The sequence below is a fragment of the Sordaria macrospora genome, chromosome 1, assembly GCF_033870435.1.
Source record: "Sordaria macrospora chromosome 1, complete sequence".
Classification (NCBI taxonomy): domain Eukaryota; kingdom Fungi; phylum Ascomycota; class Sordariomycetes; order Sordariales; family Sordariaceae; genus Sordaria; species Sordaria macrospora.
Window position 1 is genome coordinate 6,906,122 of NC_089371.1, and position 23,278 is coordinate 6,929,399.

The 23,278-nt window shown below is 53.3% G+C and overlaps 5 protein-coding genes and 1 non-coding gene across 6 annotated transcripts; 1 reads left to right on the forward strand and 5 right to left on the reverse strand.

Annotated features, from left to right (window-relative positions):
* Positions 1 to 561: 561 nt before the first annotated feature.
* Positions 562 to 633, reverse strand: SMAC4_13113. Its single transcript has one exon. It is a non-coding gene; the product is annotated as a tRNA-Met (tRNA).
* Positions 634 to 652: 19 nt separating this feature from the next.
* On the reverse strand, positions 653 to 2,887 carry SMAC4_00180 (uncharacterized protein). The gene is made up of 2 exons (XM_003351590.2): positions 2,674 to 2,887; positions 653 to 2,610 (listed from the first exon to the last, which is right to left on the reverse strand). Exons 1-2 carry the CDS (start codon positions 2,767 to 2,769, stop codon positions 835 to 837), a joined length of 1,872 nt encoding a protein of 623 aa, XP_003351638.1. The 5' UTR covers positions 2,770 to 2,887; the 3' UTR covers positions 653 to 834.
* Positions 2,888 to 5,199: 2,312 nt separating this feature from the next.
* Positions 5,200 to 8,218, reverse strand: SMAC4_00181 (uncharacterized protein). The gene is made up of 2 exons (XM_003351591.2): positions 7,488 to 8,218; positions 5,200 to 7,425 (listed from the first exon to the last, which is right to left on the reverse strand). Exons 1-2 carry the CDS (start codon positions 7,612 to 7,614, stop codon positions 5,774 to 5,776), a joined length of 1,779 nt encoding a protein of 592 aa, XP_003351639.1. The 5' UTR covers positions 7,615 to 8,218; the 3' UTR covers positions 5,200 to 5,773.
* A 1,002-nt stretch (positions 8,219 to 9,220) lies between these two features.
* On the reverse strand, positions 9,221 to 14,008 carry SMAC4_00182 (uncharacterized protein). The gene is made up of 5 exons (XM_024655218.2): positions 12,779 to 14,008; positions 11,435 to 12,660; positions 11,254 to 11,372; positions 10,962 to 11,196; positions 9,221 to 10,894 (listed from the first exon to the last, which is right to left on the reverse strand). Exons 1-5 carry the CDS (start codon positions 13,049 to 13,051, stop codon positions 10,159 to 10,161), a joined length of 2,589 nt encoding a protein of 862 aa, XP_024510987.2. The 5' UTR covers positions 13,052 to 14,008; the 3' UTR covers positions 9,221 to 10,158.
* Positions 14,009 to 14,531: 523 nt separating this feature from the next.
* Positions 14,532 to 17,313, forward strand: SMAC4_00183 (uncharacterized protein). Its single transcript, XM_003351593.2, has 3 exons — positions 14,532 to 15,065; positions 15,133 to 15,181; positions 15,246 to 17,313. The coding sequence occupies exons 1-3, from the start codon at positions 14,995 to 14,997 to the stop codon at positions 17,085 to 17,087; spliced, it is 1,962 nt and encodes a 653-aa protein (XP_003351641.1). The 5' UTR covers positions 14,532 to 14,994; the 3' UTR covers positions 17,088 to 17,313.
* A 327-nt stretch (positions 17,314 to 17,640) lies between these two features.
* On the reverse strand, positions 17,641 to 21,694 carry SMAC4_00184 (uncharacterized protein; the record flags this gene model as incomplete). The annotated part of the gene is made up of 2 exons (XM_003351594.2): positions 17,641 to 21,422; positions 21,488 to 21,694. 2 exons carry the CDS (start codon positions 21,692 to 21,694, stop codon positions 17,676 to 17,678), a joined length of 3,954 nt encoding a protein of 1,317 aa, XP_003351642.1. The 3' UTR covers positions 17,641 to 17,675.
* Between the last annotated feature and the right edge of the window lie 1,584 nt (positions 21,695 to 23,278).

Below are 23,278 nucleotides of genomic sequence, written 5' to 3' on the forward strand. Positions count from 1 at the left end.
ACAAAGATCAGATCTGTATTAATCAGTCGGTTTGTTGGGGGATCCGAGGGACTTCCATCCAAACTAGACATCCACATCTTTCGTGGACGTATGAGGTTGGCATTACACAGTCACACATCCCGTCAAGATGAAAGATCTGGACACTTCCCGATAACCGGATCACCAAAAGACAGAAACACGAGTGGGTGGTATCAAAACAGCATCACCTGAAAGCTTGCCCCTCATCATGATGTTACTCGCCAAGCAGAGACCAAGACGACTTCCCCCCATCCGCGCTAATCGTGCAGTTTCCCTTGCATCCGGATTCGTTGTGCAACTAGAAAAAAAGGCCGGTGCCATCCATGTCCGCACTGCTGCAGCGCGGACAGCGCGCATGAAGCAGAGCGCCGGGGTCCTCTCTCCGCCAATGTCGAGTGAGGCTAGAAATGTGACTGGGTAAGGGTTTAGCATATCGCGTGGCTACAAAGAGGCAGAGAAGAAGAAAAAAAGAGAGGAAAATGGCGAGTGAAGAGAAAAAGCGAGGCGATGGGGAAAAAGGGCACAAAAAAGAAGTTTTTGCTGTAGCTGCAACTCGTTTCGATCGAGTGACCTCCGGGTTATGAGCCCGGCGCGCTTCCGCTGCGCCATGCAGCTGTTACTGATAATTGAAAGGTTTGAGAAACCTAAAGCTTATATGGTTTTACGTTTATTGTAGTGGATACTAGATACGCTGGCACCTTCCGCAACTCGCCACCTTTCTTTCTTCCAAACAACATCCGTTTTCACTCTTCGTCGTTCTCAATGGATGCCACGGCATCTTCTCAAACATTTACCTCCCTCTCCGTTTCCTCCTTCTTACCCCCTCCGCCCATTCGACTCCTTTATCACCATCTCCGCCGCCCGTTCCGCTACCCCATAAACCGCCGTCTGCACATGCGCGCCCAACTGCGTCGCAAACACGCTCGCATCCACCACCCTCAATCCCTCGGTCCCATAAACCCTCAACTTCCCATTCACCACCCCTCCCTCTCTCCTCGGTAACATCGCCGCCGTGCTGGTCGGATGGAAAATACTCTGCATCGTGTTCACCACATACTCTCTCCACGCCTCATCATCATTCATCTTCACGGCATCCAACCCGGGACTGTACTCATCCACCCATACACTCCGTAAGGGCTCAGACAAGGCTATGCGACGAGCGAACTTCAGACCGGCGATGCAAGCCGCCATGTCGTATTTGTTTGACAAAAAGTTGGGGTTTATCACGGGGTTTCCATGCAAAGGAGAAGAGGTGTCGATGTGTACCGACCCTGTGGAAAGTGGGTGCTGGATGGCGACGAGAAGACTGAAGAAGTGCGGTTTGGGAACCTGCGAGTAGAGCGGGTCGGAAGGCGAGAGGTAGCCACCCGCGAAGCCGTCGGAGAAGATTATTTCTACTTGGGGCACGGAGGGGGTGGTGAGGAGGGTTAGTTTGGTTTTCAGGCCGGCGTGGCCGATTTTGTCGGTGGTGGTGGTGGTGGTTGTGAGGTTGGCTGCAACGGAGCGAGCGAGAGCCACAAGACGGGCAGCTTTGGACTTGTTGCCGGTGGCTTGCTCCCAGTTGGCAAACACGTAAGCGCCCGCTTTGTCATCCATGATGGATGGGATGCCGGCGCGCCACTTGGCTAGTTCTTCAGCGGCCGCGGTGGAGTTGTACTTGAGCAGGTCGGAGCTGCGGTACTGCGGTTTGAGCTGGTACACGAGCTGCAAGCGCAGGTGGTCATTGTAGTTCTCACCGACGCCGGGGAGGTCGATGAGCTGCGTGATGTTGGCGGCCCGGAGGACAGATGAACGGCCGATGCCTGAGCGCTCGAGCAGATTGGGGGTCTGGATCGCGCCGGCGGAGAGGATGACTTCTTGCGAAGCCCGGATGACGGTGCCGTTGGCTAGGGTGACGCCCGTTGCTTGGTAGGTGCTGCTAGCCCGAGTCTGCTTTTCGAGGTTGACCTTAGCTACGAACGTGTCCGTGAGGATTTCCAAGTTGGGTCCAGCCTTCGGCAAGTAGGCGTTGGCGCTGTAGGACCGGACGTAGTTCGTCGGGTTGATGCTGCTAGGCTGGATCATGACGCCGATAGGATTCCCTTGAAGGGAGTTGTTATTGTCCGGGATGGACAGTGAGCCAACCATCGTGGGCACGAAGAACTTTTGATGCTCGGGCACGTAACGGCTTACAGAGGCGTGAACTGGTCCCTTTGTTCCCGAACCGGGTGGACCACCAGTGTAGTTCTCCGCCTTGAGCATGGCGGTGCTCATGGACTTCCAGTTCCATCCGGGGTTTCCCACCTTTTCCCATTGGTCGTACTCGACAGCCGCCGCTCGGTTCCAACTGAGCAAGTTGATGGCGGACGAGCCGCCGAGGACTTTGCCTCTGTTGACCACGGTGGTGCGATTGTTGAGAGCCGCCTGTGGTACTGTTGGAAAGTTCCAGTCATATTTCCCTCCGAGGTTTCCTCCCTTGAGTCCTGGGACGTTGATGGCGTCTTCATCGAGCGCGGCTGGACCGGCTTCAATGACGAGGATCTTGGCTTCGGGAAGTCCCTGGCTGAGACGCGTCGCTAATGCATTTCCCGCGGTTCCTCCGCCGACGATGATCTGAGCGGGAATTGTCAGCAACATTCGCTTTTGCTGAAGCATGTTTTGTCTATTGTCACTTACGTAGTCGTATATTTTGCTGCCATTAGGTCTGGGTGCTCCCGAGGCCCAGGCGCCCACCGACAACCCAGCCCAATAAAGAAGCGTGGACAAACCCATCGTTGAGTGATATAAGCGACTTCAGTCCTTGCTGAGAGTGTAGAGTGAAGTGTCGGGGTTGAGCCTATGAATTTATACTCTCTCGACACTCGATTAAGAGTTTGCCCAGACGCAGCCCATTCACTCATGTAATACCTACAAGGCTTGTCCAATACCGCCTGTTCAGCCACAGCCACTTGGTTTGCTGATGCCTTTTAATTCCAACCCACACTGGCCTTTCAGCTCTTACTTGATGCAAGCCCTCAAGCCATGGACGCAAAGTAACATTGGCAACCCGTCCGAAGCCATGTTTGGGTTCAATCATGTTGAAACCCTGAGACTACTCCTCGGTAGCGAAGTGGTAGCAAACCTGCGGGTATTCAATATTGTGAGCCGTGTGTTGGTGCCACAACAGCACGCTGACTTACGATCGTTGCAGAGAGACAGAATGTGATTGGTAACCGATTATGTAATAGCCTGAATTATAGACCCGGGCTGCGTATACATCTCTCGAGTCCCGAGTCCATCACTCAGCTATTGGGTATGATGAGGTGCGCTGGAACTGACTGTGCTTGGGAGCAAGGTAGACTTTACCTAAAGTAAGAGAAGGATGGAAAGAAAGCAGGCCAGCTGCTGATTAGTATACAAGAGTGCTAATGTGAAAGTCTCAGAAAACCCAACCACTACACCTTTCCGGCATACTCAATACCCTTCAAAATAAACTTGAGGCGATCTCCCCGTATTTCCTCTCGCCATTCTTGCTTTTTACTCCTTCACCAACGACTTAGAAACCCGCTCTCATGCTCAACAACGACCCCCGCGCTAAAAGCCATCATCACGGCCTTGAGTACTGGTCAAACGAGAAGATTACCATTACTCTTCTTGTTCCAGAGACCCAGACTCAGCCACATTGCCTGAGGCACTCTTTTCTGACCGAGATGATGACGACGAAAACGACGACCTAGACCCTGTCAAGAATGTGGAGGAGCGCAACGGCAATGCTTCCAGCGAGGATTCGCTTCCCGCATAAGACACTGTTGAACCTGAAAACCACAACAAATCCAAGTCTCGGCTCATGCCATCCTGCTCTGGTGATAACAGGGGCGAATTACCGCTCTGAAGGTGACCACGAAGACTAGTCCAAGGCTGTTCTCGGACGGGCTCCTTCAGCCAACTTTTGATCGGGGTTGCTGATGGCTTGCTTTCTCTTTTCTTTTCAAAATAGCTCTTCAGCCGTTGCTGTTGCTGTGCTTGGCCAGTATTTGAGTATGTGGTCTTCTGGACCGGCTCGCTTTTCTGGCGACTGTTCGCTTCACTTGGGAGCTTGTTGCCCTGTGTGCAGGGGCTTGCTTGTGATAGAGACATTTGAGTTATGCGTGAGGGCCAGAGGGGTATGAATGAGAGACCTTTTGGAAGAGGTTGTCTTTTTCGAATGGTGTTAGTGAACAGACAGTTCATGTATGGTGGTCTGTGTGAACGGAAATGTGAGTGCTTACTTGGATTCTGTTTCTCGAATGTTGATACGATTGTACCTTTAGGAGTGCTAGATTATTCAATGACTGACAAAATGATGCACCGGCTAGGGAATCAACTGCTTCAGTGACGTCCTGAGAAACAGATAGACAGACCTTTTATGCCAACTTGACACAATGAAGTTTTCGCACCGAGTCCTCTTTTCTTAGGCAGTCATGCTCGCCATCTCGAAGTTGCACAACTGCAGCTGAGCAGAATTTCACTACCAGCCTAGTAAAGTGAATAGCCAAGATCAATACGAAACCCGAATCCGTCCTCCCCCTCACCCGGCGATACGGCACCGCCTTTCCATCCCGGGACCGAAGTCCATGCCAGCGAAGCAGTTTTGAAGTTCCAAGACTCCCGACCCCGCGTCGTCGAGGCCACCTGAGACATCTTATTGCGGTAGATGACGGCAGTGTGCTCTAGGCGTAGGTAAACTTCGTTCGATAGATCGATCGGTCCCCGCCCCCACGCTCCGGATACACAGTTTACCTCTACTGGATCGGACATCGGCCTCGAGTGCCAAGACAGACCGACCGACCACATGGGCGCAACGTGACGGAGAACACAGAGGGCATAGGGAAGGAAGGACTGAGGTAAGAAGTGGTGGCTACTCACCTAGATAATGTAGAGGTGCATCACCTGAAACGAAGGTGAAGTTCCAGTTCGAAGTCTGCGGCCGGTCTCCAACTGAACGGTACGGTAATACATTCCACTTGACACGTGCCGGTTCATCCCATCCACCAGCTGTGGACGTTTCGTTATCAAGAGGTACCTACCTTACCTCTAGCCAGCCGTAGAGGTACTCAGCGGAGATAAAGTGGAAGGTACATGTGTAGAGGTAAGTATCCATAAAGGGAAGTGGTCGTCATCAGGCTGAAGGAGTGAGCCTGTGGCGACTTCCATTTGCGGACTTTTTCGTTTCATAGTTTCATCGAGTCACCTGAAAAGAGGCTGACTTGGCTTCGTTTCAGTTTCAGGTCGGTCATCACCCGCACACCCTCTTCCCGCATTTTCGGAATTTGCCATGCAGTACGGTGGGAGAATGAGCACCTCGAGGGGTAGGTACTTATGGGAAAGGCAGAAAGCAAAAGGGGAAGGTACAACCAAATAGTCCGATTGGAAACCAAAGAGGCTGGGTGGATGGTTCGCACCTGCCTATTTTATGATCATGCCTGTCTGCCTGCCTGCCCCTGGCCTAGTCGAGAAGACACTGCGGAATCGACTCAAGAGATTCCTCCAGAAGCACCGCCGGACACGACGTTCACAGATCACGATTGAAAACAACTAGACTCCGGTAAAGTTGCTCATCATCAAAAGTAATCCAAGTTTCTTCATAAAATAAGCAAAAAGGAGAGGGGGGGTGTATAATCCAGTATAGTATCCCAAAAAATAGCTTCTTTCTCGTAGCTTTTCTCCAACCTGTATTTCATCTCATCACATCGCTTCATTCACAAAATCCTCCAGTATTTCTTCTCCTTTTTCCGCTTTTTCTTCTCATCATCTGCTTTCACCACCTCACCTCACCTTCAGCCCCCGACCCCGACCCCGTCAAAACCCCCGGAACGGAAAACCCATTAGCTCCATCTGCCATATTCCCGTTCACCACCGTACTAGTAATACTGCTCCAATCCTCAAAGCCGTTGCTGCCACCCAAATCCAGATCCCCAAAAAGACTATCAGTGGAAAGAGTAAGAGGAGGTAACATGAACTGGTTATTTTGTTGTTGTAGCTGTTGTTGTTGACCCTGCAAATCCCGTTGATGCTGTTGCTTTGACGTTGCCGTCAAGTTTGTCGTGGTAGCAAGCGTCTTCTCAAAGAAACCCACGCTTGTTGACGTGGATGGTGCTTCGGGCGTTTCGTAGATGGTTTCGACAGGTAGGGAGAATTTGAGGCTGTGGGAGTGGAGGTGGGAGTATTTGTTTGTTGGTGGGAGGGGGAACTGGGTCGCCAGGGTGGTGGTGGTGGTGGTGGAGGGGAGGGAGGAGGATCGTTGTTTTTGGAGTGGGAGGTCTTGTTGTGGTTGTATTTGATGGTGTCGTTGTGGCTGTTGTGGTTGTTGATGGTGTCGGGGTGGGTGTTGTAGGTTAGAGGTAGGGCTCGAGGTCAGTTGAGGGAAAGCGGTCTTGCCGCTAGTGGCGTTGTTATATTTGTTGAACTGCTGTTGCTGTTGCAATGTCGACTTATGTCCAAGTGACTCCGTCGATGCTGTCGATCGCTTCGACCTCGGCCTCAAGGATTCCACACTTGGTTTCGGCACCGGTACCCGAATCGCCGTAACGGCCACTCCATGGCGGCTTCGAATGATAGCCTGGTCATGACTCAACCTCGCAAGCCGTTTTGCCTCCTCTCGCCCGCCCCTGAAAAACTCGAGCAAATCCTGCAACTTCCCCGGAGCGTCCCCCTCCAAGAACCCCTGAGCGTGCCCCGTCGCTTGCGCATCCCACCCCAGAATCGGCTGCTGATCGCGTGGTATATGTCCGTACAGCTGAGCAAACAACTCCTTCCATGCCTGGCTGACCAGCGGCTGGTGAAGCAGCGCGTAGATCACAAGAGAGTGGTTGTAATGAGACTTGTTGCATCCGTCCTCGTAGTGTCGCGCCACATGGTCGAAATACCGGTCCCTGGCTCCCATAAACGCACCGCAGAAACCACAGCCCCAACCCGTCCTCCGCTGCGTATACCGAACCACTTGCTCGGCGTGCGGGCAGGTCGTGCATCCATGTGCGTTCTTGTGGTGCTGGTTGAAGGTGTTGGCGCCCCAGAAGATGCTGTTGCAGTCCGGGCATGGGTAGCGCTTGTGTCGCTCGTGGAATTCGTCCTCATGTCTCTTCCAGTCGAACTTGCGCTGGAAACTGACGTTGCAGAATGTGCACCAGTAAGGACCTTGAGGCTTGGAGGCACCTCGGTTGCTGATTTTCGCCCCTGGCACTGATAGTGCTGTCTTGAGTGATGGCGTAGTCGTTGTGTCGTACATGTTATGTGATGAGACCGAGCTGGTTGAAGTTGCCACTGATAGAATGCTTGCTGCCCTTCCTGATGACCCCGAGCTGGTTGTCGATACCGAGTTGTGACGGCTCATATCGTTCATTGTCGAAGCGTGCTGCTCCTGTGTTGAGAAGATGGAAGAAGTGCCGTGTGTCATCATGGTCGAAGGAACTCCTGACGCATGTTAGTCGATGGATGTTTTGCTGACGGTAGGGGCGGGCCAAGTCAACACACACCCTTATTATAACCCTCCAAAAGAGCGGATAAAAGCTCGTCGCGCGATATCCCGGATTTAGTCAGGGCGTCAATATGTAGTCGAGCCGCAGCCTGGCTGTTGGTTGAAGCACGGGGATAAGAGTCCATGATTTTAGAACGGTTGAAACTGCTGGACCTGCCAGAAACGCCGTGTCGATTAGAGCGAGCGGAATGGGCCACTGTGAGAAGTGGTTTGAGAGTTGTGTTTTGAGATGAAAATAGGCCCGCCGACCATGAAACTGAAAGCTAGTGGTACGTTTACCACACATACATACGTAGAAGACAATATTAGAAAAAGAAGGTTCGGCAGTCAAGCGCAGGCGCTTGATCTGGGCGGCGCGGGAAGGGAAGGGAGGGGAGGGGAGGGGGATAAGCAAGAGGTTATACCCCCTTGTTGGTAGCACGAGTAGTACTAGTAATAAGAGAGGAAGCGAAGGCAATGGAACGCTGCGGCGAAGATAGGGTACCAGGCAGGGCAGGGGTGGTGGGGGTGGTGAAGAGGTGGGATATGGGAGGATTATGGGGAGATGATGGGAAGATGGGGGAAAGGACAAGGGAGCAGGAAATGATCAGATAGCCGGGGAAGGGAAACAGAACCCCGTCACGAAAAGCGAAAACGAAGAGAGAGAAACGCCAGGCAGTGAAGGAGACACACACACACACACACACACACACACAGAGAGAGAGAGAGAGAGAGAGAGAGGAGAGGTAATTTCAAAGTGGGTGCAATCTCCATGAGACAGTCCGGCGAATTGGAGGCTTGACCTGGACGGAAAGAAGTGAGACGGCGGCGCGCCCCATTCACGCATATTCCGGGTTCTTTTTCCATGGTCGTCCATCTTTAAACATCGTCACATCCACTGGATGGACGATTGTGACTCGCTCGACTCGGATGCGAGAACCCTCCCAAAGATAGATAGATAGAGGAGCATGTACGTATGTAAGAAAAAGGGAACCTCAGATCTGCGTCGTTGTCGGCGGTCAGCAATTAACATGACGGACGGGAACTTGACACTGCACACTGCACTCATCCTCCAAAAAGGCTGCGAGAACGGGAAACGGTTCGAACAGCCGAACGATTATCGTCCATCTCACCTCCTCGAGTTAGAGCCTTGCCGCGGGTTCGGGGTGATGTGACTGATGATGGATGTTTCCAAACCAAAGGCAAAGATCAACAACAACAACAACAACAACACACAAACACGATCTCCCGTCCTCACAAGGCATACAGATTCACTCTGATACCCGGGCGTATGTAGTGTATTGTATCGAAGCTCACAAGGCGTCGAGAGGCCTCTCTTCTGCATCGTCGACTGGTCAATCACAAGTTGCAAAAGGCAAAATCGATCCAGACCAACGGGACTAGAGAAGAAGAAATGGGGGTTGAAGATTGCAGCAAGCATGGAGGACTGGAAGGGAAGAGAAAGCGCCTCTCTGCGTTGCGATTGGTTCCGCTCGAAACAAAACGCAGGGAAGAGGGATCTCTGCGTCAGCTTGTTTCGAAACACCCAAAGGCACCCAAGAAAAATCCGACGACGACCCCTTCCTCTCGCCTGCAGCATGGGTTACCGTGGATGGATCCGGGGATGCGACCAATGAGAGCCCTCAAGAAACGCCCCTGAGAGGTTCCGACTTCCTGTTGGCTGATTGTTTGTCTCCTTTTCTGATGTGACTTTCGCTGTCACCGTCTCATCTGTCCCTGGAGTTGCGAGTGTGCGACATCGTTGCCGAACAAAGTGGATAGAACATTGTAAAAACTGACAGTGTTCAATTTGGACCATCATGTTCAGAAATCAGCTCGGTGGGTATCAAGCCTCCAACAAGCCGCGGTAGACGCGCTGCCTTACATTAAATGTAACCCTCGTCACCTCAGTCGCACATCGCATGGCGGTTAAACAATCATTCTTCTTTCCCTTTCTTCATCTCCCCTTTCCTGGCCTACCATGATGATCCACTACATTATGATTTCCGGAAAAAATAATAAGAGTTGTTCGTTGTGCCTCAGACGACACGGGGTATCGAATGCAAGCCTGGTAATACAAAAGAGAAAAAGAAACACACACACACACACACACACACACACTCCCAAACTCTATAGCCCGGGCCACAAGAGCCGTCCCGTCGTTCCTTGACCTCAAACTCCCGTCTCTTTACATGACGCAAGTTTCTACGCTTTGTGAATTCCAACACGCGTTTGTCGCTTTTCTGACACCCCTGTCCGCAGCACAATTCCCACTCGTCGGTATGTTCCACCTCCCAATGCAATTTCTGGTACTCTCAAACCCCTGGGTTATTGCTGCTCCCTTGGCAGTCGTGGTGCATCATATCTCTCCGATTTTGCCGCAAAAGTGCCGAGCCTCGCTTTTTCTCGTCCTTGCCCCCTCCCTGCGAAGCCCCTCGGTGCCTCCAAACATGTGGCTTGTGAACGATCCGGGACAGTCTGCGGGACGGACGAAACATTTCCTCGAAACACTTTATATGTGCGGTCCAGATGGTTGGCCGCAATGCTCTCTTCAGCGGTGAACTTTGTAACATGTTTGCCGATGATGACATTTAGGCAGCAACTCCCACAGAACTGCCGGCGATCAAATCGGCCAACAGATCGATTTCCTCCGGAGGCTCATTCAAGGCCAGGAAATGATCTATATCACCTTAGATAAGCTCAAAACCCGCTTCCAACAGCTCGGATCCCGTTCCCAATATCGGCCGGCCTTGCATCGGAAACGGCCAAAACAGGGGATTGTCCGTAGCGTTGGCCAAATGCCTGATATTTCCAGGCTGGACTTCCACCCGCGTAGCTGCGCCGCGTCCTGATTCTATTCCCTCTCCCCATTTGCAGTTGAAGTCTCCCTCGGTGACGTTAGGCGCAAAGAAGTTGAGACTGCTCGTAACCGGTCGAGTGGTCTGGTAGCGGTCGATCTTGACTTTTTGCGTCCCTTCCTCTTCCCCCGTTGTCTGTATCTCTACGTCAATGTTCCACTTCTTCGCCAGATACCTCAGTATGTTGAGCGCCTGTTCGGCAAAGTGGTGACATGGTGCCATCTCCGTAAGGTCGGCGATTCCTCGACTTATGGCTTCAGCAACCCGAGGATCGAGCCTATGTTGGGGATGTTTACTCGGTCCCGCTTGACCTGAACCCCCACCTGGGTCAGACTGATCCGAGGCCGTGGCCCCAATGGCCAGGTGCATGATGGAGGAGGTTAGCACAAAATAGGGGACAAACGATGGGGTCCGTCTCAACGTATAGAGTTGCGAGTACGAGCGCAGAAGCCCTGATATGGCGTCGGCAGCCTGTATACACACATCGCGCGGAGAGATGCTCGATCCAACAATACGGAGTTTGATCAGCGGCCGAAACAGGAGAAGAATGGCAAAATGATAATACATGCTGCGCTCAGCGTTAGGTTAGAGACGTGTCACAGACTCCGCAACAGCCCAGGGATCGAGAGACTCACTGCGCGAACAACACAGCGGGAGTGAAGTTATGTCCAAGCCGCAACACCTCTGGTATCCTATCATACCAGTTCAAATACTGCGTGTATTTTTTGAGCAGATCTCTGCTAGTCAGTGGGCGTCCGGGTGAATGGAGAATGTACAGCGACTGGTGAACAAGCTCGCTTAGTTCACAGAAGCATTTGTACACCGACCGAACATTGGACGGTTGTTCGCACGACTGGTGCAGAGGCGCGCCTGTACTTATCATCAGCCTACCTCCAAGCACAACATCAAAAAACGACGGGGTCTTACCATCGTCTGTATAAGGAATCCAGAGCGACGCCTCGATGTCATCGATGATAGCGGGCTTCGGAGGCAGCTGTGGAAAGCATGAGCACTGGGGGAGCGAACCGGTGGCCAACGACCACGCGCTGTCACATTTTCGCCATTAGATCAAGGTCGCGTGGCTATTCAACGGATTTACTGGACTTACTGGTCGAGCGCAAAGGCACCCCAAAACGTGGCTGCTTGAACCGCACTTTCGTCGCAATCCTTGCCGTCATCTTGGACCCGATGCAGCCCCATCTCTATTGCCAGTCGGATGCTTTGTCCGGCATAATACCAACTTTCGGAGTCCCGACCACAGCTTGCCTCTCGGATGGACATTATACCCAAGGCTTGAATTGTAGTTAGCGTGTGATGGTTTTCTTCCTGGTCGAATAGTCGCTGGCATTCCTTGAAGAAGTGATCGCCCGATGAGTACGGGTCGTTCGGGTTCGCGCGAGTACTGGGCTGGCTGGAGAACCGACAGCCCAACGCCAAGAGCGCATTCACCAAAAGGGAGGAGCAAAAGCGAGGTCGCCCGTCCATAAAGTCCTTGAGAAAGTGTTCTTTGCTGAGGGACGCAAACGTGGGGTACTCCCAACAAAAGTACAGCGCCAGCAGATGTTGTACGAGACTGTTATCCGAAGTAATGGTCGTCCATGCAACATGTGGTGACCGCGAATGCGGTATCTCGGTAGCAAGCACCTGGTCAAGACCGCGAAATTTCTGATTTTCAGAGTTGACACCAGCTTGAGCGTCCGCCCATGCCTCTGCCCTTGACTGCGATTGCTGGCCACTTTCCGAAGCCCAGCTCATGGCCTCTGATAGCGAGTTGCTACGTGCCGTCTGAGAATGAGAGGAGAACTGGCCGCTCCAAGGACTATGAGGCTCGGCCTCATGTCTGACAGCCCGCTGCAGACGACCTGGATGACCTTGCGTCAGTTGGTACTGGCTCGGGTGATACTGACTCAACTGAGGCGGACTCGTAGGGTTAGGGCCTGGCAGCGGTTGACCTGGGTATCGGCCGATGGGAGCCAGACCTGGAACGGCGCCGCCATAAGTCCCAGCTGGGTCGCCTGAGAAAGTGAAGGTACCGGGGGCTGACCCGACTAGTCGATCGATGGAGGGAAGTGTACCGCCGCCCGAGGGAAGCGTGCCATCTAGCCAGGAGGAGATCATATCAATGCTCTGGCCATTGCGCAAACGCTGTAAGATCTCGTCCCATTTGTCCGTCCGTCTTAGGGCGTTGATCACATGCTCGTTATTCCGTTGCTCGCGTTTCAGCTGATCGATCTCGTTTCTGAGTGTGTCCTTTGACTGACGAACGGGTTGTTCGTAAACACATGGAGTGTTTTGGTTTTTACATCGGCCACAACAAGGCTTGTCGCCGTCGCACTGTAAAAGAAACGGGGAGGTGGTTAGCCAATGGCCATTCGATGGCTTCACGGTTAACGGATGGGACAGGGAGACGAAGAATCAGAAGTTCGGAGTCTTCCCAGCATAACACACACACCTTTGCGCGCTTCTTGCGACATTCGGTGCAAGCAGTCGGAGTGACCAGTCCCAGGCCTCTCTTGCGTTTCGAGACGACTTGGCTTGTAGGCGGGCCCGAGGGCGGACCGGGGGGCGGGGCAGAGGAAGAGGTAGAGGGCGTGGGCTGAGAGGCGGAAGCGGAGGTAGGACGGTTTCCTCCGGTCGTCGCGGACGGAGCGGGCGATATCGCAGGGAGGACGGGACGGCTTCCAGTTGCGCTTGGAGTGCCTCCTCCTGCTTCCATCGGATTCATACTATCTCGAGGCGGCCGTCCTTTTCTCAAACACCGCGCACCGTACGGTATACTCTGGAAACGATCCGGTCAACGCGCACTAACATGCTGTGCTGGGGACCAAGGACGACGGTCGGGCGAGGGAGACGGAGGGCGGCGCAACGAGGGGCTTTCGTTCGAACAGTAGGTAGGTACGTTTTCCCAAGGGAACGGTAGAAGGAAGTGAAGCTGAGATGTGAGTGAATATCCAGAGCTACCAATGTTGTGTGTAAAAAGGACCAGGGACGTAGAAGTCCAGAAGGCCTGGCTTGCGACAGGGATGGTGATGATTTAACGTTGATGAGTTAACGTCATGGCAACGCAGGTTGCAGAGGTGCTCGTCGAGGCAGCTCCATGCCTTTCGATGGGTGGGGACTAGAGACGGGAATCTGTAGGCATCGGCGATCGAGGAATTGGACGAGCTAGTGGGCATGGAGAGGAAAAGAGGGAGAGCTCCGTCGTGTTGGATACCTTAAGGTGAGAGCTCTCAAGAGCCCGAGGGGAGTCGGTGAGAAAGGGATGAGGACGCGCTCAGATGTATGTTGCACTGGAAAAATAATATGAGAAGAGTAGCGGTATCTCGAGCTTGGGATCACAGGAAAGAACGGTTCCTTGTGGTAGTGACGAAACTGACGAGCTAACTTCTCCATACCTTTTTCTACCGCGAATCACGGAACGGCAATGGCAATGCCATGTAGAGGTAGTGGAATTGGCCGAGCCTGGAATACCAGCTGATCTCGCGATTTGGCGATGCGGGCTGTTCCCAGATCCGGTCCTGGTCTCGATACCAACGGAAGTTATATACTTAGGTAGCCAGTGGACGCTCAGCTGAGGAGTGTAAGGTAATTGATGAGATTGGGGATGGCGTGCCAGTCTGGGCGGCGTCGTCTCGCTGGAAGCTCCCGTCCCAGAATGGGGAATAAAAGTTGAACGGATGGGGAGACTAAAATCCAATCAATTTCACTGATGATGGAGTGATGGTTTGCCCTTATCCACCGCACGGTCCACAATGCGGGGCATCAGCCAAACCTCAACCCATCCCCCACTGCAAATTTCCCGACTCCTGCAAATGTCCGAACTGCCCCGAGTAGGCTTCGATCTTGTCAGACTCGTTGGTGGTCAGTAACAGTAATTACCGTAACGGTTTGGAAAAAAGGAGTTCACTTTCCATTTATTCAAGGGCTTGGCATATCCATTGGTCTCATAGGTACGTACCTACCCTCCATACACCCGCCAACTGAGGGCAGACGGAGGTAGCTCAGTGGCTGGTGCACGAACTGAAGCACGGGCCCCGAAAGTTCAGTAAGACTCGTAAACGGTCAGGTATGGAAAAAATGCCATTTTTACCGTATCGATCGAACTCTAGCCCCGAGCTTCCATCACCCCATGAGTGTCCACCCACAGGACTGATTTCCATTCAGGTACCTCTAGGTAGACCAGACCCTGTATATGATCCCGTTTACTATACCCGACCTACCTAGGGACTATGCTGTCTACAGCGGAGCTTCCACTTGACACGGTGAGCCTCGGAGGCGTAGCAGCCATGCCGTCAAGGTGATTTAAAGTTTACCTTAGGTAGCTATCTCCGCGAGGCTGTGTAACTAGGTAGGGCAAAACTAGGACCAGCAAGCCCCATGGGATTTGAGCATAATTGCGTTTGCGTCTGGTATAAGTCGGCCGTCGATATAGTTGTTTGTCCTCCATCCTACAATGGCTGTAGCCCGACCACCTAGTAACGATTGGTAACCGCTGCATTGGTAGAGCCCGGTACTACCTGCAGTATCCACCTATAGAGCTCTACTTACACGGTCGGGTGCGGCCAAGCCAGCTCCAGTTCGCGTCGCCTGGCAACCGCAATTCTGTTGTCACCTTAGACACTTCTTCCACGGGGACAGACAAAAACACGCCTTCGAAAGAACGACATCATGGCCGAAATGGATGCTGAAGTCGCCGACGACATCCTGGCCAGCGTCGCCCAGGATGGGTCCATGGATTAGTATGTTTATCCTGACAAAAGCTCAGATACCTTCATGCTCGTACTGACGGCTTTATTCCCATCTCAGTTCATGCTGGCCCAAGTTGTTGCCCATCGTAGTCTCGCGCATTGAGAAGGTAAGTGAAAAGCCACAAATTTCATTGTCCCCCTCTCGTCGACGCCAACAAGCTGATCTTCTAGATTGCCCATACCGAATTCCCGATCCCCGACATTTCTTCGCCGCAACCGCCCGCCAGACCTTCGTCCCCGCGCTTCCTCGCCCCGCTTCCCTCTTCGTCCGACCCGATCGATACGCCGCTCAGTTCCCAGGAGACCAACAACAAGGAGAACGATGCCCTGACATTAGCGCCACGTCCAGCTGCCGCCGGCGATAACGTTGCTTCCTCGCCGCCCAAAGCGCCCGCGCCAGACCCCAATGCGACTCAGGCACAACAGCCAGTTCTTCCCGTCCCCGTAGCCGAAATGCTGAACGGAGTCACATCTCACCTGACGGCCAACTTCCCCGATTACCCGCCCCATACCATCCAGCGCCTCGCTGAGCTGGTCCTCAAGCCGCGCCCTCAGTACAGGAGTGTGGTAGGCTACCTGAATGCGCTCGACCGCGTTGTCCACGTCACTAGCGGAGCAAACCTATACCCATTACCGCCAGCGATCCCCGACCTGAGCGGCATGGGCGGCATGTCTAACGGAGGTGGCCCAGGCTCTGATAGCGGCAGTACTACCAGCCTTTCGGCAGCGAACAACATCGGATCCGACGAGGCTCTCGGCGGCGCCTTACTTACCCCCATTCCATGGTTGACGCGAAGGGCAAATGGCGACGGCGGTGACGACGACGGCAGCATTAGTGACGCAGGCAGCTCATCACCGTTATCAGCCAGCGGGGCGTCCGACCCCAACACCCAGCACGAACAACAGCAGCGAGCTCTCGCGCAGCAGCACAGCCACATTACCTTCGCCCAGAGCTCCGTCAGTCCGCAGGTTCGTAAGGAGAGCACCGAGATGATTGAGGGCCCCAACGGCATGGGAAGCATAGAGACGGTATCCATCTCGGTCAACGGGATCCCTTCTACCGGAATGGGCGGTGGCCTACTGGGTCTCTCGCAGCAACAACAGCAGCGAGGCGTCACGCAGGGGGAACTGCTCAGGCAGGAACAGCGCGCGGGCGTTGTCCCTGTTAACCAGGTTGCCGGGAACAACAATAATACTGCCCAGGGTTACACGGCTGCGCAGACTACACCTCTCAGTGCTGCCGCTCATGGCGAAGGTTCTTCAGCTACTACTACTACTACTACTACTACTACTACTACTACTACTACTACTACTACTACTGCTGCTGCCACTACAACTGCAGCTCCACCAGCGGACGAGGATATTGTGATGGGCGAGAACTCAGACCCCGAGGAGCAGCAGGACGAGGAAGAGGTCCCCCACGCTCGCGGTCCGCAGGAGATCGGGCCGGAGGATACCGGCCCCCAGAACGCGAGGACCAGCATTGCCATGTCATCCACGGGCGAGGTGGATATGAGTGCGCTTGATGTTGAGGCCGCGGTGGGTAGGAGGCTACAATCACCACCAGCAGCGAGCAACATTACGCCAGCAGAAGAGGCAACGACACCCCACTCCAAGAGCGGCAGCGGTGATGCGGAGAACTTAGTCCCCCCAAGCCCTAAGCGGGAGGCAGGGGACGACGAATCGGAGCTCGGCAGTACGCAGAAGAGACAGCGAATGGAGGATAAGGCCGACGACACCAACACGATGGAGGAGGCTAGCAGCTCGACGACAGAAGTCACGAAACCTGAGGAGAGTTCGGAAGTAGCAAAAGAGGAGGAGGCGCCGCCGGTGCAGCAGAAGGATGCGAATGAGGATGAGGACATGGTGTTAGTGGACCGACCAGCTCCCGGCTCCTCGGTGGCGGCAGTAGAAGAGGATAAGCCAAAGGAAGGAGGAGAGTCATCAAATCAGAAACCAGAAGCTGGAGCCAGAGAAGGAGAAGAAGATCAACCAAAGACTTCTTCTTCCTAGTATGAGAGAACGTTGACTATGTTGGATCCAGCCAATAGAGGGACGTATCTGTTTGGAAGTCGTAAAGATAAGAGATAATGAAGAGGAGTCAAATGTGTTATCAGGACAACAGGAAGGGAAGAGGTTGTTTGGATGAACGAAACAAGCGACATGTCTGTCTACTTGGATTGATGGTTTTATAGTTTAGCTTAGCTACACCCTGTATCAGCGGTATGGTGGTTTTCAAGATATGTTACGGACTACAGAACATGATACACTACAATACGCCATTCATCTGATCGTCAAAAGGTTTACCCTGCTTGCGATGAAACATCCTTTGAGCCGCCCATCTGTGGCCAGTACGTAAAATCATGCTGATCATAGATAGGTTCATGTGCTGATCAAAGGAAGTCGGCCAAACTAGTTGTGAAACAAAACAGAACATTGGAACCCATGGCCATAAACAAGCAGTCCAAGAAAGGCATCAGTTTACCAGGCTCCCGATTCACATTCTACCTTCGCCCAATTGTACATCCTACAATAGGCCCTAAAGTAACATCGGCCTAGTAAATCTCGGTCCACACACACATTCCCCTAACCTCTCCCTTCTTACTCCGAAATCCTCGTAATATTCTCCCTCGAAATGACACTGTTCTGATTCTCATCCCTCTTGACCCTGAAAAAGTCATCACAGAACTCGCTACACTGCATATGCTTCAAAAACTCCTCGTCGTGCGTGATCACCACCAGCTGCAGATTATTCTGGCTCTTTCTCGCCTTGATAATGGCATGCAGACTCTCGGCGAGAGAGCGGATGTTGTCGCTGTCGAGGTTCGTCGTCGGCTCGTCGAGCGCGATGAGGCCGCAGTTGAGGCCAAACGATTCGGCCAGCGCAAGACGAATAATGATGCACGCCAGAACCTTTTGGCCGGCCGAGCAGCGCCCCCGCATGTCCATCTCCGTGTCGCCCTTGATCATGGACACGCGGTAGTTGTAGATGCGGCGCGTGTTGCCGCTCGCGCCGCCCGACGCCGACGAGTCCATGTCGGACCGGATCTGGATCGTGTCGATGTCGGTGCCCTGGTACGTGCTCTGCCACAGCTCACCGATGGTGCGGTTGATCTCCTCCATCTTCAGCGAGTGGTATTGCATGATGGCCTGGTCGAGCGCCACCATTCCGCGCGCGAGGTCCTCGATGGCGGCCTTGGTGGTTTCGACTTTGATGTGGCTCTCCTTGAACCGGGCGCGCGCGCCTTTCAGCTCGATCTCGTATTCGTCGTTGAGTCGCGCGAACTGCTCGTCTTTGGTCGACATGGAACCCATCAGACGATCGCGGTCGGCGTTGAGCTTGCCGCGCCTCGATTCGAGATAGTGCGCTTCCTTGACGAGACGGTCATAGTCCTCTTGTGCGTTGCGGGACACGAGCTCTTCGATCTCCTCCTCGAGAGCGTCGCGCTCGCGCAGATTCTTGCGGTAGGTGAGGTTGTCGGCGATGTTGCGCCGTTTGGCGTCGCTGTTGTCGATTTCCTTGTTTAGCTTGTGGATTTGGGTGGTGAGCTCTTTCATGTCTCTTTCAAGAGTGGCGATGGTGTTCTCCAGGCTAGCGATGGCACGCTGGTTAGAGGCCAGGTTGGCAGGGCCGCCTCGGTCGAGATAATCCTGGATTTCGCGGTTGATCATCTTGAGCTCGCTCACCGTGGTGGCGATACCGTCGCGTTCCTCTGCGATTCGCTGCTCTCTGGCTCGGCCCTGCTTTCGAGATTCCTCAAGGGCTGCCCTGGCGCTGGCAATTTCTGGGTCAATACTCTCGACCTCTTTGTCGATGTCTTGCATGTTCTTCCGAAGCTCATTCTGCTCTTCCTTGTGATTCTTAATCGTGTCCTGGAGTCGCTTCTTGTGCTCTAGTTGCTGGACAACCTCAGTAATCTTGTGCTTCAATTCCAGTTTCTCAACCTCGAGCTGAGCCGCCTGATCCTTCAACCGTTGGCGTTCGGCGGTTAACTTGGTCAGCTTTGCCTGGGTAATTCTCAACTGCTCTGCACAGGCTGTTTGGTCATCGTTGATCTCGTCAGCGCTTCGCACTTGGATGCTCGAGTTTTGCTGGGATCTCTCGACCTGTCTCTCAAAATCCGCAATGTCTTTGACAGCCTGTGCAATCTTCAGTACGCTCTTGCTTAGCCCATCCGCCGCATTCCGCTTCTCTTCGGCAGCTTTGAAAGTGCCATCCTGGTCCTCGAGCTGTCGAACCAGTCTTTCTTTCTCAGACGTGAGGGTATTGATCTCCTCGACTAAACCCGGCAGCTCCTTACACAGCCGTCCATAAGTCTCGTACTTCGTCCGCACACTTCTCAGCGTCCCAAGAAGACGTCTAAACATGGCTTGCTCTTTGAGCTGCTCGTCTTTGTGTTTATCATCGAGCTTTTTTCTGATCTTTTTCATCAGTTTTTGCATGACTTTTTCGTTGGCCAAAGATTGGTCGCAAAGGTAGCACGTCTTCTTTTCCTCTGCTGCTTCCTTCGCACTCGTGAAGTACTCCGTCAAATACTCATCCAGTTCCATATCCGTGTCGATGATTTTTAACTCTTTCTCGATCTCCGCAACTGTCTCCGCGTAATCGTCCACCGACACCCCCCTTGCCAGCATTTCTTTAGTTGCCGCTTTCTCCACAGCCCCGTATACGTCTTTCTTGCAGCTGTCCCTTTCCTTCACGGACTTAGTCTGCTTCTCACGAGCAGTAGTGAGCTTAAACTCAACCTGCTTCAGTTCTTGCTGCGTTGAATCCTTTGTCTTTCTGAGCTCAGAGAGTCGGTCACTCAGCCGTCGGAGCGCTTTCTGAAAGTCTGTCTCGATGGTTTCTGATATCCAGTCTTTGCCGATAACTTCTGTCAACTGCTGATTGAACGTGCTCTTCAGAATGTCCAGTTCCCCCTTCCGTTCCTTGAGCTGGTTCTTGCGAAGTTCAAGCTGTGCACGTTCTGCTGCTAAATTGGTACATTCGACTAGTTCGCGGCTCAGCTTGGCACCTTGGGCTTCTAGAGTCAAGACCTCGTTGTTTAGCTCCTTGATCTGTGAGTCGAGTTCGGCCACTTTGTTGTCAGCCTTGGCTTGCTTGATTCTGGACTCCAATCCCTTCATCTCGGTCCGTAGTACTGCCTCCGCGCCTTCGTCAACGTCGAGATTGTTCAGATCCCCTTGGAGTTTAGTAATGTCTCTTTGAAGTGTCGCGACCCGCTGGGATGATGTTTTCCGATCTCGAATGCGAGACGCCTTCCGGCTCTCCAGTTCCGTGATAACGGCGGATTTTGCATCTAGCTCGGCAGCGTTGTCGCGTTGAAGACGTTCCAGATTCCGTTTCGTGTCTTGGAGCATTTTCTGGATGCGTTCGTAGAATGCATTGATCTCTTGGTCATCCAAGTCACCGTCGTAGCCGCGGATCTCGTGCTTTTCGGCAGCTTCTTGGATCATCTGACGTTGCGAAACGAGTTGGCGGTCATATTTGTCCTTGTCGGATTGATGCTTTCCCTGCTCCTCAGCCTTGGCAGTATGCTTAACTCGGGCGGTCTTGAGCTCGGTCTGCAGGGTCCCAAATTGGGCCACCTTTTGATCTCGGTCGGTGTTCATCCGCTCAACAGTCTGTTCGTACTGGTTGAGAGCGTCTCGAAGATATTCGTCAGACCCTGTACTCTCCTCGATACGTTCCCGCAACTCTGCGATGGCGTCCTTCTTGTACTCGAGCTTCTCCTGCTTGGTCTGCAGCTCGTTGACGATCCTGAGGAAACTGTTGGCCTGCTCCCATTTTTGCTTGATGCGAACATCCTCGTGCTCGATTTGATCCAGCAGCTCGTTGCACTTGTCACGAGCCTCTTGGATCTCGCGAGTGAGCTTACTGAGCTCCCTGTCGACCCTGTCTGCCCTCTCCTTGTTTTCTTTGTCTTGGGCTTCTTGTACCTTGAGGATTCGAAGCTCTTCGCCCTTCTTTTTCTTAAGGAGCTTAAGGTTCTCGATGACTTTGGCGTACTTTTGGGCCTCAAAGATCTCGTCAAATTTCTTTTTCAGGTCAGCCGGCGCGCTCATGGGCCAGAGGGACTCATCCTGATGGCAAAAGATAACCGCGTCTAGAACGGCTGGTGAGACACCCAGCTTTTCGGGAACCAGCTTGTCGAGTTCCATCACCCTGGTAGATATTAATTGACGATCACCATTGGATCGCAGTAGGAGACTTCCTTCGAGGGTCTTCTGGGTTCTTGTGGCCTTCTTGACGACTAGCTGCACGTTTCGGGTTACGACGAAGGATTCACCAACAGTGGAGCGGAAGGAAAGCTTGATCTGCGCCTGGACATCTTTCTCGCCGACGAGCTGCGCAAGGGAATATCTTAGCCGAAGTTGTCCCAGAATTACGGATACTCAGCAGTGGCACTCACGTTAGGGTCGTGAATGAAGGCACCGCCCTTGCTGTTGGGCGGAAGCTCGCCAGTGGTAGCGTACTTGAGACATTCGATGATGGTGGTCTTGCCCGAGCCATTGTATCCGACGATAAGGGTTAGCGGAGTGTTGAAGGCGATGGCTTCTGGGTGGCGTGGCCCAAAGGAGCGCACGCCCAAGATGGACATTTTCTCGATCTTGGACATGATGGGCAACCTCTTAAGGATTAGGTCTAGAATGAGCCACTGTGAGGGCGTTTATGCGGCGCGTCTCGCCTATTGAATGGACGTCCTTCCGTGCGAGGTTCGCGAGTCCGTTGCGTCGTCGACAGAAGTAGCTGGAAATGAAGTGGCACACTCGTCGATGCCCTGGTGGACGCGTTAAAGTCGCGGGTTTGCGGCGTCTGATGGAGCATGGGACCAGGAAGCAGTAGCGCGAACTGCACGTACTCACGGGATCTGCTAAATTGAAACAGAGTGTTTGCCGGCCGGTGTGCCTGGCTGCCTGCCCCGCAGTTGCCAAGCGACTCGGTTGCCGGAAGCAGATGAAGCCAAGCCTGCCAAGACGTAACACTGCGCGTGCTTGTGGAGAGAACGGCCAAGCTTTATCTGGAGACTCCGCTCGGCAGGGGAGACATGGCTCCACCAGACTGCATGTTTTATCCAGTCAGAAGATCAAGAAGGCCAGCCAAGCGAAGGGTCCGGATCTTTTCGTCCGACAATGGACACGAAAGTGAGTAGAAAAGCGACTTAGACGGCATTTTTGGCCGCGAATTCCAGCATTTCCAGGTGTCTGACGGTCCCCACCAGACGGGAGTCTTCCCGAGCATGTTTTCAGTCCCGCTGTTTGGGGCCTTGGGGCGCGTTTCCCACCCACGATAAGCGATGGTTGAATGTTTACCAATCACGGTGACCGGCGACAAGCCCGAAGCGACAGGGAAGGCCATCGGGTCTTTAGGCCACGCAGTGGGGCCCCGTCAGTTTATGAGCAGATTTGAAGAGACACGAGCAGCGGAGGCCATCGAATACTATGGTACTAGTAATGTGCTTTGCCCGTGAGAAAGAGAGAGAGACTTGGAACATGGAACAAATCAAGGAGGTAATTTATAGCAGAAGCAAAGTAAGGCAAGTAACCGAAGGTAAAGTACCTGTACCCAGACTTGAACCAGAGGACTGCGTGCGTACTGGTTCTTGCATCTCGCTGACGGAAGCCGAGGTAGGTATCACAAAGAACGCCGCAACCCCTTCTTCCATTACTCGAGGACGTGTATTGTGAATCAAGCTGTGCTCCCCATCTGATCCATATGTCAAAGAGGTAATGGGGAACGCCATGATGCTGATCAAACCACTGGAAAAGGTACCTCCCACACACACAACGTGGACCCTTCCGCCTGCCTCGACTCGGATACCAGTACGTAAGTTTCTACGTTTTTTACAGGGAGCAGACGGCCATCTGAAGTGGCCGAGGGACGGGCGACGAGTGACAACGAACGGTGCCGTTCCCGGTGCCTTGGCTTTTCCCTTGATTTCGAAAAAGTCCCTGAGATCTTCTTTTTGGCGGTACCTACATTGGGCCGACTTCCATTGGGGTCCTGTATCTTCCGCATCTTTCGTCCCCCCCCCCCCCCCCCCCCCCCCCCCCCCCCCCCCAAAAAAAAAAAAAAAAAAAGACAAGCATCGATCAGTCCCGATATCCGGATCAGCAATCCTTCATCCTTCCCATCCAGCACCCAGCAGCTGCCCAGGACCAACAGTATAATTGTGATGTTGTAGGCAGTGTATGTGCGTACT